Genomic DNA, 13,758 nt, shown 5'->3' with positions numbered 1-13,758 from the left:
ATTTAATGTGAACTATATTGGCCCTTCAGGATAGGTTTTCAAGTTCAAGTTTATATTTAACTTTTAATATTTTTTTACTGAAAAAAAATATTTTGCATGTCAATATTTAAGTTTCTTAATTAAAATTAAGAAAATATCCATTTAATTTTGTATTGCATATGTTGCCTAGCAATTTCAGAAAAGCCCACTCCTCATATCTAAATAACCCTGCGGGGAAACCCTATACCCTGTTTTACCTAACTAACCTATCCTTAAATAAAAAACAATAAACGAAAAACTATACCTATCCCTCTTATTTTAATTTTTTTTTTAAATATAAGGGGGCATTCTTTGCTCAATAAGGCACTTTGAGTAAAACCTACCATGTATCTTTTAGCTTTATCCTGATGTTGTAATGCATAGTCACACTTTAACCATAATTATTAGCAGAACCAACAGACCATCCGATACAATGAAATAGCTTTGCTACTAAACAAGGATGACAACATCCATAAAGCGAAGCTCTGAAACGGTAGGACAAAAGGACATTTACACTTGTATAGTGTCAGTACTGAATAATCAGAATATAAATGTATAAGAGTGGAACAAATTTGTAAGTAAATTTGATGAAAAACTGCTTGATACAGATAATCTTTAAGAACATACTTACATTTTTAGAGACTTGATTATAGAGTTACCTCGCTTATACTTTTGTACTTTGCTGTCCCAGGAATCAGTATACCAAAAATCAGATCAATCGAATAATTAGATCACCTAAAATTTGTTGTTAAAAAAGTAAAAAATCAACATGTTTAAAATGGACGTACAGACATTCTGATAATGATTATATAGTTGCTACGCTTTCTAAATCGTACCTAACTACTACAGTAATCACCCTGCAAAATTTAAAAACGATAGGACAATTCTAACCTATTTAAATTAACGAAAAGAGCTCTGTGACGGACGGACGTACGGACGGACCGCCCCTAAATATAGAAAAGCTTTGCTACTAAAAAAAATCTGTAATGCAATGTGTAAAATATGAGCCGCAAGTAATGATTGATGTTCGACCGTGAAAATAAAATACAAAACTGTGCGGTAAAGCATATTCTGTGTTAATAACTGATCTTGATGACCAATGCTAGTTATTCATATTTTGTGCATTCAAGGATAACAATATGAAATAATTAAGGTATTCTAAACGAAAACTAAATGGCAAAATCAATTTTGACAGAAGTTCAGGCCAATATTAGCAATAAATTACAGCATATTTTAGAGATTTTGTTTTAAATGTTTTTTATTTTTTTAAATAAGCTATGTTTTATCACAGGCAAATAGGCAATACAAACGAAATTACCATAGTTTGAAAGTTGCTGCGCTAAAATGGATTTTGGTTTTATTTAAATGTACATGAAATTAGTTCTTTGAATTGATCATCAATTTTGTTACTTGTGTTAATTAGATTTTTAAACCTTTTGGTTTTTTTTTTCATCGTAAGGGCAAAGTATACTTTCCTTTCAGAAGCAAAATTATTCTACAAATTTTGATTTTTTTATCAACTAAGACAAATATATCATAGAATATATAAACAATGTTAGGTAGATGAACTTAGAAAAAAAGAGGCAAAATTTTAATTAAGCATTAATTTTAACGATGCTTTTTAACAAAGAATAGTTACTTCTATGAGTAGCGAAGCCATTTGAAATAATACGCTATAAATAGGAAATTCATTAAAAGATGAAGATAGATAGACAGATAGATAGATAGATAGATACGCCTAATTTATGCGACAGAGATAACTGAAAAGAGAATAGTATTACAACAGAAAGAACAGACAGACAGACACAATTTATTACAGAGTATCTTCTCCAATATAGAAGTTACTAGAGTTGGCTCGATATAATTATCTCCCTATTGGCTAGTTTTCTATATGCATATCTATTTCTCAATAAATCTATTTTCCTCACCCGGCATTACTATCTAAAAGAAAGTAAATATTTAATAATCTAAATGATTTTAAAAAGATTTTTTAAATTATATTTTTTTCTTTACATTACCATCACCAAAGGGTTAATGATGATGATTACAATTTTAGTCTAATATTTGAACACACAAAGTGTCGCCACAATCGAATTCTTTTAAAACAGAGTTTTCTTAAATTTATTATATTATAAATTTAAATTTTCTTTTTTATAATTAGAAATTAAATACATTAATGTAAGGTAAATAGCAACATGAAATTAAAAAAAGGAATTTATTTTTAATACAGTAAAATAATGGGTCTTATCGTTCTGGGCAATGAGAGTTTATTATGGATTATTGGAGCACTATGAGTTTTAAACAAATATTCCTTGAAAAACTTGAGCTCGTTTATAGACATTTATTTCCTATATAGATCTGACATGGATCTTGAAGCAATTAAGCAGGCCGTTTTGTACATGTTAAAAATTGGAAGATTTCATTAAATAAAAGTTATCGCAAATATACTTAGTAAATAAAGTTTGTTTTAATCATAAGTGCAAATATGACTAAATTCATTTAGATAAAAAAGTTGTAGCGTAATCCTAATTAATTTCAATGGTAAGTCTTGCGCGTTTTGGTCTCTAAATTAATTAAAGAAAATATTATTTTAAGTTAATTAATTTCATAACACTCTTTGTCTCAGGGATGCAGGGATCAAACAATGGAATATAATTTCTGTTTTATTCGAGAAACATGGTATGGCTTAAAATAATGTAAAATCAGACCCTGAAACGAAAAGCACAAAAATTCCCCTATTTTTATCAATATAACTTTATTTATTGAAAAAAAATATTAATGATACCAAATGAACTCATCCCTTATCTCAGCTTTGGTCTAGCGGCTGCTACCCGAGAATATTTGGGCTCTGTATTCGAAAGGGGCTGAAAATCATCCCAGGACCTAAGTAATGCTTAGTTAAAATATTAAACTCAATCGGTCCATTGGTTACATATATCTTAAACTAAAGAACAAAACTAATAAAATTGTACTGAAGATTTATCTATTTTATAGTCCATTGTCCCATCCCTAACTCCCTGTTCACATATGCATACCATAAACTTTTAATAACCATAAACCTTGTAATCTTTTAAACAGAGAGTCAAATTATTACGAAAAGTGTTCATTTATGTCGGCGATATTTTTCATATTCACAAAGTGCATAACATTCGCAAAATCAAATACAATAAAAAAATTATGGTTATAATGGTGTCGAGTCTGATAAATTATTATAACATGTCGTTAAAAGAACTTATTATCCTGATATCTACGTCGACATTATAATAAATATGTAAATCTATTCTAATGATGTTATTGTGATAATTATCTTGCGCTACTAAATTAACAATAATTCACGGTTTTGATTGCCTTTGCTATAACGGAAAAAGAAAATTTACGAATTATGAAATTTCTTTTTCTTTTTTTCTTAGTTTTTTGTTTTCGTTTTTTATTTCAATTAAAATAATAAGATGTATCTAAAGTTCTTGAGTGCATTCGATGCTGTACGTATTGGTGCAAAAAATGGGGACAATTTTTAAATTGATTTGACGGGGCTGTTTATTTACGTCACAAGTGAGGGGAAAGAAAAGGGAAGGAGGAAAGAAACCCCCTAGAAAAGAGATGGGGGTATGACGTCACATGCCAAAACAATTTGAAATTTGTCCCCATTTTTTGCACCAATACGTACAGCATCGTGCATTCTATTGAAGCTACTCTTCAAGTCTTAAGGTGTATTCGTCAGTCTGTTTTGCTACAATTTCCTCATAATATATCTGCAAACCAAGTTTGATGTATTCATACCTTTGTATTTTAACAAATGAAAAATCTCGGGAGGGATGCTATTTCGAGTTTGGGGAAGGTTAAAAATCAACAATTTAGTTTATGCTTAAATGTTTAAAATTCACTTAAATAATTGGGCATAGTTCCATTTTTTTTTTTGTGAGATTCATATTGTTTTAAAAAGGGGCCTATGGCACAATCAACTTTGAGGTAAGGTTTTGAGTTAAGAATTTAGGGGGGGTATTACTTCTTAAACCCCCTCATCTTTAACGTAATATGAAATAGAAATAGAAATAAGCTATTTTGTTGTTTGTCATCCATAAGCTTTCTATGCTGATAAGGTAAGATTTTTTTATTGGAAATTAAAAATCATTGTCCTTGTTTGCTTAATTATATAAAGGTCAATATCAAATGACAAAAATAAACCATTAAAACAATAAATATTATAAATAAACTGATTTAATAATAACATTTATTTCAGCAGCAAAACAACCCTAAAACTTTAAATTAAAGTTCATAAAAAATTTAAATCGACTGCCGCAGCCTTTTTTTCGTTGCAGCCCTTGGATGCAAGTAGGATAACATTCAACTGCAGCAGACGACATTCATTTTTTAAATAGCAAACGGCTTCAATAAAAATGGTCATAAAACTTCAGTTTAAATTATCTATTCTTAATGATCATAAGTATTAGTTAGTGTGTTCTTTTCCGCGTAATTTCTAATTTTAAATCTTCGAATGTTTACATCCTTGTTATAGTTAACTAAATTGAGTCTTACCATACCTTTAAATTTATTATGTAAAAAAGATAAATTAATTGTTAACCAATCGTAAAAATATCCATTAATTGCATAACACAACGTTAGATCAAAAAAAGATCCAAAAACTCTAATAAGTTTATACTTTTTTTTTGTGTTTAAAATGGTTCACCTCAAAATACAAAGTCGAGCTCAGAAACACCCCTTATTTTGAAATAAATAAAAAATAAGGGGTGGGGGATTCTTAATTTGTTTGTTTGTTACTTTAGGTAAGTCAAGCCTCTGAGGGTTAGGGCACTTCAGGTAAAGGTCCTCTCACTTAGTTGAGACATATGACCCCCCCCCCCCCACTGATATAGAAGACTAGTAAACAGCAATATGTTCACGGACCTTACTACTATAAATGATAATGCACTAAATATAATATAATCATTATATCATCAGATGAAAATAAATCATTATCACATATTTTAAACCAATTTAGTTATTTTCTCTTGCTGTGAAATCAGGGATAAGACAGTGGACGATAAATGGATAAATTGATGTTTAACCCCAATCATTGTTGAAAAAAAACATTTTTCTGAGTACTTAAATTATTTCTTGATAAGATTGGATTTGTTTACACTAACCAATCAAGATTTTATGAAAAAATATACGATTATAATTCCTATGTCCCTTCCTTTTCTATATAGAAATGGGTAAAATTTTTATTCAATCCGTAGTTTATTTTTTGAAAGCAATGGACATTCTTGAGCTTTATACTTAATTTTTACAAAAATATAATTACAAACTTTTTAATCAAAAGAAAGATCTGGCTTTTTGGTTTAAAAGACGAATAAAAGTTTTTTTAAACTATAGAAAGGCTTTGCATTAATAAGCAAAACAAAATACTGGTCACTTTTCTTTTTATCAATTGGTCTAGTAATTTAAAATCTATGTTCTTACAAGATTGCATTTATTAGTTCTTAGGCAAAACTTGAGCAATATACCTTACCTTTTCTTATACTAGGAGATAAGCCTCAAGAAGGAGGTGGGGGTTTGGTCCCCCCCCCCCCTCCCACTTAGTTTTTTTTTTAAATAGAGGTGTAAATTTTAATGCATATATATAAATAGTCTGGAGGAATTTTTTTAGGGGGACGTTGTCCTTACTCTACAAAATTGACAATCAGTTAACAAGATCTTACTAGAACACTTACAGTTTTCTACTATATCCTAAAGGATTTAGGTCTTTTGTTCCAACATATCAAAATTAAAGAAATGAAAAGTCAAATGAAGTGAAACGTGTATGTGTGTCTATGTGTATGTGGCTGACAAGTAGAATGACTAACCAGACAGTTTGACCTATATCTTCACATTGAATGTGTGAGAGAAAGCATTTAAAAGATTGCCTAGGGGCACTATACACTTTTGGTGGTTTAGGTCCCGTATATAGGCATTGCATTTTCTACTCATAAATAAACAAGGATGACATCACACATACAAGCAAGGCTAAAAAGATCAGACCTACAGTCAAACGAACAATTGGAATTCTCTATAATTTTCAAAAAAATTTCTAATATACAGAATTCTTAATTAGATTCATTTATAGAGATGCTTCGATTATGACATTGTGCCTCTTTAATTTAGGAACCAATTCCACCAAAATCAAGTGAATTGGCTAATCATATCATAGGAAAGTTAAATTGATTTTTCTACGTCTGGGTTATTACCTTTCATTTTAAGAAGCTTAAAAAGTCACTTGAAATAACTAAAGTCACTTTCAAATACATATATTATGTAGGTAAACTCATTTTTATAAAGGTGTCCAGTCATATTCCATCAAAGTACCTAGTTAAGCATGTATCCCCCCCCCCCCCTACCTTCCCTTATTTGAAATAAATTGATGAAAATACAAAGTAGAACAATGTCTGTTTGTCCGTCTGTCTGTCTGAAGCTTGAGATCTCAGTAACCGCTGAACTGATTTTGTTCTACTTTTCAGAGAATATAACTACTGGTCCTGTGGTGGTACCAACTGTATAAAGAAAAGCATCTATTTAATAAGAAGCTTTTTATATTGCCTATAAAAAAATGACTTCATACTGACCTACCATTGGTCAATTAAAATGTACACTGGCTTGCCATTGGTAATTTAGCCTGTCTATTGGCCTATCATTGGTTATTTGTATTGTATATTCATTGGTATATTGGTCATATTCTATAGGCACTATAGAGAGCTTTATTAAAAAAATGTTACCTCTTTTAAAAATATCATGATACTGGATGGTGGTTGGTGATGCCAATGTTAAAAATGTAACAAGAAAGACCAGGGACAAGGGAGAACTCAAGGGATTCATAGCTACATCTGAAATATCAAAATAATATTAAACAAGTTATTTTTTATATATCGTTTTCTTTGCAATCAATCAATAGAAACAACTATTTGCACTTTGTAAAGAAGAAGAAATTAGGTTAATGTCAATATATCAATATTTAAATTTTGTTAGGTTTAAACCCTTCAACATTAAGATCAATATTTTAGCGATGTAAACACATGAAAAAGCTAAAAAACTATATATTGCAGACAGACATACGCACAAAGTGAGGCAAAGCTTTATGGAACACGCTTTTAATGTAAAATATATATAATATAACCAAATCTTTAATGTTTAATTTTACCCCTAGAAAATATATTATCTAAAAGACCTTAAACTTGACATATTATAAAGTTAACCTATCCAAAACTACATTTATCTAAGCTTAATTTGAAACAAAATACTTAGAATATGGTGTAATTTACACTTAATATTATAAATTATATTTAAAAGAATAAATTACTTGTTAGTTAAGCTATTTAACCTTTTAGTAATTTGAGATTTGACTTGTTTAAGTAATCGTAGCTACTCTAGTTACAACAGTTTGGCCTGTCTGTCGGTAGAATATTAACTTTCGACATTTTATGTAAGTGATGATATTTACTGTGTTGCTAAGCAAGATATGCGTCGGAAATATTAAGAGGTAAGTTAAAGAGTTAAATTGATAACAAAACTAACATAATCCAAATATTTATTTTTATCAAATATACTATAATTCTAAATATAAACAATTGAATGAATTTCTTGTTTTTCTTTACTTTTCTTTACACAGCTACGGATAAGCCACGCATTAGCAACCAATTTAACAAGCATGGTAACATCCATATGTATTAGCAAAGTACAAAAATCACAGAAGGACAAACGGACAAAGTAAGTTAAAGCGGAGACGTTAATTGGTAATGAAGAATAAAAAGAGAAATGTAAATGTAAGTAATGTTTACAGCAGCCGAGAAAATTCCCATAGAGTTACAACTGACGGGCAGACAAGGTGAAAATTAGAATAGCTTCAATGCTAAAAATCACTGCTTTTTCTATCTATAGAATCACTGTTATCCTTAGAAGTTAACCCGCTAAGCTTTCTAAGCAAACTAAGACCCTACTTGACCTTCAATATACTAATATACTATCTCTAAAATCCCCAGAGTTGTAAATCACAAAGATTTTCAAAATCTTCTTTACTTCCTGATTCATATATTACCAGGCAGGGAGGATACATTAGCATATTCGTTGGCTAAAAAACTTTGGGTACTTCAATTAAAAATTTAATTGGTTGGTTCCAAAAAGAGGTGTTCAAAATTTGCAAACAATAATTTTAATTTACAGAAGGGATAATTTTATTTATATTCATTTTAATTGACATCAATCTATTGTTCATGTCTTATTCCTAGACTAACTTGCTTTTAATTTATTGAATACTTTTGGGGATTTAAGCATTAAATAATCTTGAGTAGTATTATCAAGGGATCTTATGGAATTCAATTACCAAAGAAATTGTCCAAATGCCTTAAGGTCAAAAATTAGTTTAAGATAACAGAAATTGAAAACAAAGTGGCCAAAAGTATTTTTAAATTAGTTAACCTTGGTTGTAAGTAATGTTTTAACTTCAAACTAAATATATGACCACTTGTGGAAGATGATTGGGATATAGGAATTTATAATTCTATACTATGAATTCTATTAAGATAGGGAAAGCTTTCTATAGGTCCTGGATAAATTGTAGCTGTGTCCCTAGAGGCTAGAGCACAACAACTAGAGAAACAAGAGGCGAAACTTTTCCATTTACCTTTTCCTAAACGACTGGTTTTAGTAGCGAAGCTACCCTATAATTTGAAATATATATAAGCCCGTCTGTCTGTCAGGGGGAACGTACTTTTCTCGGCAATAATACAAGATAGAAGGTTGATATTTTTTGTTAAGAACCTTATACCGATGATTAAAATTCAATTTGCTCGTTTTTTTATATTTTAAATATGTGTAAAGGGTGAAGTTAACCATTTTTACAGATTTAATTCAAGGATAACTAAACATTTTTCTGTACTTTTTTTATATAAAGATTACTTGCTTTGACTTAGTAACAGAGAGACAAACTATAGAGTTGCTGTGGTATTAAGAATTTCCTTGAAAAAAGGTCAAATAGTTGTTTAAACCCTCTCTAGCCACTAGACATTCTTATTGGACTTTTATTACACAAGCTTATGGCTTAAAAACTTAGCAGAATTTGTTTTATGAATATTACAAAATGAAAAGTTTCTATTTTTTCTGATTAGTTTGTCGGTCAGTATATTACTTTTGATACAAAAAATCAATTATTGGTCTCTTTCCCTAAAAAGATTAAAGGGAAGAGGAGTGTGAAATGATATGAACTCAGCTCCCCAAATATTCATTTTCTTAAAATTAGAGTTATAAGACTTATTACAATGAAAAATCACAAATATTTTAAATTTTTTTTGGCTAGCAGAAAAATGGGTGGAAAATAGACTTTCAGGTTCAATATCCTTTTCCTTGAAATCAATCCTCAAAAATGATTCACTCCAACACACACATACACAACATGTTGGCGTTAAAAAAGTTAAATTTAGAAATACTCCATAAAGAAAAAAATTTGCCATTGAAATTTGCATAGATTTGTGGCCACAGATGATATGCTGAATAAACAGGGATAATTATGTCCAGGAGTAGCGAAGCAATAACAAGTAAACAACATTTAATAATGAAAAAGAAACATTAAAGTGTTTGTCAATAGATTTCATTTTTAGATAATTTGTGTTTATGAATTTTCAAATCCATTAGAAATTATTACGTGATTTACTTTAACATGGTGATAGAAGGGGGTAGTAATAAGATATACAGACAGAAGACGTCGTAAAGATTATTCTTTCCTTAGAATCATTTAAGAGAAACCAAATTATTGAGGTATAAATTACAATGGAATGTTGTATGTTGTCTAATAAAATGAGAACGCTTGGTAGTAAAAGTTTTTTAAACAGGTACACACTACACACACCTATAAATGTTTATTAAAAGCGAAGCTTTTCTATAATTAGGGTCGGTCCGTCCGTACGTCCGTAACGGATAGCTTTTTTCGTTAATTTAGGCATGTTAGAATTGTCCTATCGATTTCAAATTTTGCATGGTGATTCCTTTAATAGTTAGGTACGATTTAAAAAGCATACCTCCCATCCCCCGCGACATTAGCTGTATAATTTTGAGTGTTAATAATATTAGCATGAACCGTGTCATAAGTAAAGACATGGGAGAATAAAATGCTTTGGCGTAAAAACAGGTTTAATCTACTCTTTTTACGTACTACAAACAATTACAAATTTATGAAAAGAGGGGGTATTATTTAGTATATTATATTATGTGGGATATTATTTTACATATATATTGCAAAGAATGCTTTAACTTTGATCCATATAAATCTTTATAAAAATAAGGCACAATGCCTTTACATCTTTTTACACAAATTAAATTCTTGTTAAATTCTTAAATATCTCTTTAAAGGTAGATTATCCTTCTTAATAGATATGTATACTTATTCATTAAATAAGTAAACAATTGTGATGATCTATACATTTTTATCATATAAGTTTTCATCTTTCATAACCAGTCTCAAACACGCCAAATGAAATATCTAGCCATATGGATAGCCGACAGATATACGACAAATAAAACATGGACATCACTTATTGATCAGTTCGTTTATCTCATAGGATGGGAAGGGATTGAGGAAAAGGAGGGGAATGGGGGATCGTTATTCTAGCCAACTACAAGTTTCAATTTTTTAGAGTACATGATAATCTGAAGTCAGATCCTAATAATAACAATCTTATTGCTAGCAGTTTTAATCTCATTTTCAAAAAATTAACCTTTTGTTTTTGTTTTAAAATCCACTAAACTTTTAACATTTTCTATATGATTTTTGGTACACTTTATAAGGCACACTCAGTATTTAAATATAGTTTTGTCTTTACCTGCGTATTTGACCGCTAAGATCTCTCATGTTCATAAATAATTTCCGGTCATTTCACATTTCTCATCACATCTCCGTAAAATCATTGTTTTGAAAAAATCTAAAAAATATTTTTGTTCAACATAATCCTTATTTAAAAGAAACAGGATGTTTGCGCGTGTGTGTCTGTCTGTCAACAGGAATTCAGTAACCACCGGACCTATATGGATCTTCGTTAGAGTTATATGTCAAGGGAATATTTAAAACTATTTTGGGAGAGGGCACCTCCTCTATTTTTTCTTTCCTTTTTATTTTTAAAACATAGACATAATTAACACTAACAATACTATTTTAGGGGGATAATCTACTCCCATCTTTGATTCAAAGTACGAAGTATTGCGTCTTTCATCATTCAGGGTTTTCACAATCCTTGACAAAAGTCTCTGCACGACATTACTGTTTAGGTTAGGTTATATTGGTTATTGGGTAGCTTCGAAAAAATACTTCCCCTCATATTTTCATTCTAATTAAAAAATAATGTGTGGGGATTTCGTGTTCGATGAGCACTTTGAGGGAAAGCACCAAGTAGTACTTATAACTAATACTTTATAACTATCAACTATATTTAGTGTCAAAATATTTAGTTTGGAAAATTTCACAATAACAACATGGAGAATTAAATAATTTGGAAGTTCGTGGATTTATTTAAATATAAATATAGTAAGTTCTACCAAGGTCATTGCATTAATCTCAAATATTTCTAGAATCGTCCAGAATTTGGAATTAAATTTTAGCTCAGGGGTTCTGGGAGGGAGGGGACATTGGACTGTTTTTACTCTACATAGTCTAGAAAGTTTTATAATCACGTTTTCTGATTTTTTGGCTTTAATTCTTTGGGTACTTTAGATTTTGATTGTTTTTTTTATTAAGTTGAATGTCAAAACGTTCCAACCAATAGTCTTAATTTACCGAAGAGGTAATTTTGTTTATCATTGTTTGGGGTGTACACCAATTTATCGTCCCTTATCCTATCCCTTAATATCCCTGGGTTCTACTTTGGGAATTTCTTAATGTAATAGTTTTAATTAAATCAATATAGAAAAGACTAAGATGTTACTAATATTAACAGATTACAAGTCAAGATATATTTTTAGTAAACCCCAATAAGATTAGGCAGTTCCACTTCATATATAACAACTAGTTACTTTGCACCTAGCCTATAAAGCAGGGCGGAAAATAGCCTTAAACCACTCAAAAATATTTTGAAATACCTATTTATATAGGTATTTTCCCTACTTTCATTTCTTGTTAGCTTGTTAACATCATTAACATGCTACTTTAAATTCTTCTTCGTTTTCCTTGTAGAAGATGTGAAACATTTTAGAGATGTTATCTCCTTTATAAAATTTTTCTTGTTTTCACCTTTACTGTCAAGTTTAAAAAGACTTTCATTTTGTCTTAAAATAAAGTACTTTTGTATCCTTGCTTACTTACTTATCCGCGTCTTGCTGCTGCAATAAATTCGGTCCTTGTATAATTATATCCTTATGTAAAGGTAAAAGGGTGACTGTTTGTCTTTTGCGTAGGATTTCGCTAACCAAAAGATACTCAAAATAGTATATTTAGTAACCACTCTAGGGGCGCAGCCGTTAGTATGTAAAAAATCAAGGACTAGAATTTCTTATTCTATCGGCCCTTGGGCCATTTCAGATTGATTTTTTTTTATTTGGAATTGGATATTTTATAAAAACTAGATTTAGAAATTAAGAATTTAACCCTAATTTACTATTATCTCATGGTATGATTTAATAATACTTTTTAATCTTTTAGAATATTTTATTCTTAATTGGACACTCATAGTTTGAACCAACCAATCATGATATTAGAAAATATGCCCTAAAGTAATAGGTATAACTTCAGTCCAATTTTTAACTTTAGGTTGTTATTACTTTAAAATTTAATTTTTATTCTTCTAAGATTGAATTCATATCTACTATACTACAGGCCCGCCCTGTTAAAAAGTAGCAGCGCAACTTACAAAAAACAGCCACGCTTCTTAGATAAAAAGAAATGGCTAATTAAAAGTTTTTATTAGGTCATTTCCCTTGTAAATAAAATCTAAAAGTCATTTTCAATGCCTATCTATTTCCGGGTTTGAAAAATCCATGAAAAATGCACAAAACTTCCTGGTTAGTTTTTCAATAAAAACCTGTAATTTTAAAGGTTTATAAAAACCTTTGAAAAATTGTCCTATTCATAGAAAAAGAGTTTATTTGCTTATTGAAATATAAATGCTTTAGTAGGGTGTTTGAAACTAATTATGTTCTCTTAAAGAATTTTTCCGTTTTTATGCTAACAGTTATTCGTTTGATTACTGTAACAAAATGAATATTTTATTACGTCGATATCATGCCCTTTTTCATGTTCTCTGATACAGTGTAACATGCAGCAGGCTAAAAAAACGAACCACCTTTACCCCTCCCTTTACCCTATCCCCTTCACTCCAACTGATGAACGAATTATCCTATAACTGACAGGGGAAATATCAACCTCAATTGGTGACAATTTTCCCCCTGGCATTATTATCTACGTATTTTCTACATCCATTTGTGACACTCATTACCAGTATAAGTTGTATGAAAAAGAAATATAAATGATAAATTACTACTTTAAAGATTTCCACCTCCCCAACCTTACTGTAGAACTGATTTGTCATTTTTTATTCACAATAATTTCGGTTAACTCCCATGCATTTGCTTACTTTGCATACAGGGTGTCGCGCAAAATATTCGTAAATTAGCATTTAGATTTTTTTCTACTTTAACAAAGAATTACTTTAATTATTGTTTAAGTTACTTCTATAAAATTGATACATTCTAGTTGTCTCCAATCTACATGTAATTTTGGTTTGTAAGGTTGGA

The 13,758-nt window shown here is 29.8% G+C and overlaps 1 protein-coding gene across 1 annotated transcript in view; it reads right to left on the bottom strand.

Annotated features, from left to right (window-relative positions):
* LOC145326253 (uncharacterized) overlaps positions 1-10,960 on the bottom strand; it is a 37,201-nt gene extending 26,241 nt beyond the window's left edge. The window contains exons 1-2 of the mRNA XM_080169458.1: positions 10,860-10,960; positions 6,768-6,875 (exon numbers count right to left, since the gene is read on the bottom strand). Coding sequence (XP_080025584.1) covers positions 6,768-6,867 — 100 coding nt within the window. The 5' untranslated portion in view covers positions 6,868-6,875; positions 10,860-10,960. The remainder of the gene's footprint in view (positions 1-6,767; positions 6,876-10,859) is intronic.
* Positions 10,961-13,758: the final 2,798 nt, after the last annotated feature.

The sequence above is a fragment of the Acartia tonsa genome, chromosome 8, assembly GCF_053477335.1.
Source record: "Acartia tonsa isolate MP-2025a chromosome 8, ASM5347733v1, whole genome shotgun sequence".
Classification (NCBI taxonomy): Eukaryota; Metazoa; Arthropoda; class Copepoda; order Calanoida; family Acartiidae; genus Acartia; species Acartia tonsa.
This window is presented reverse-complemented; position numbering and strand designations above follow the sequence as displayed.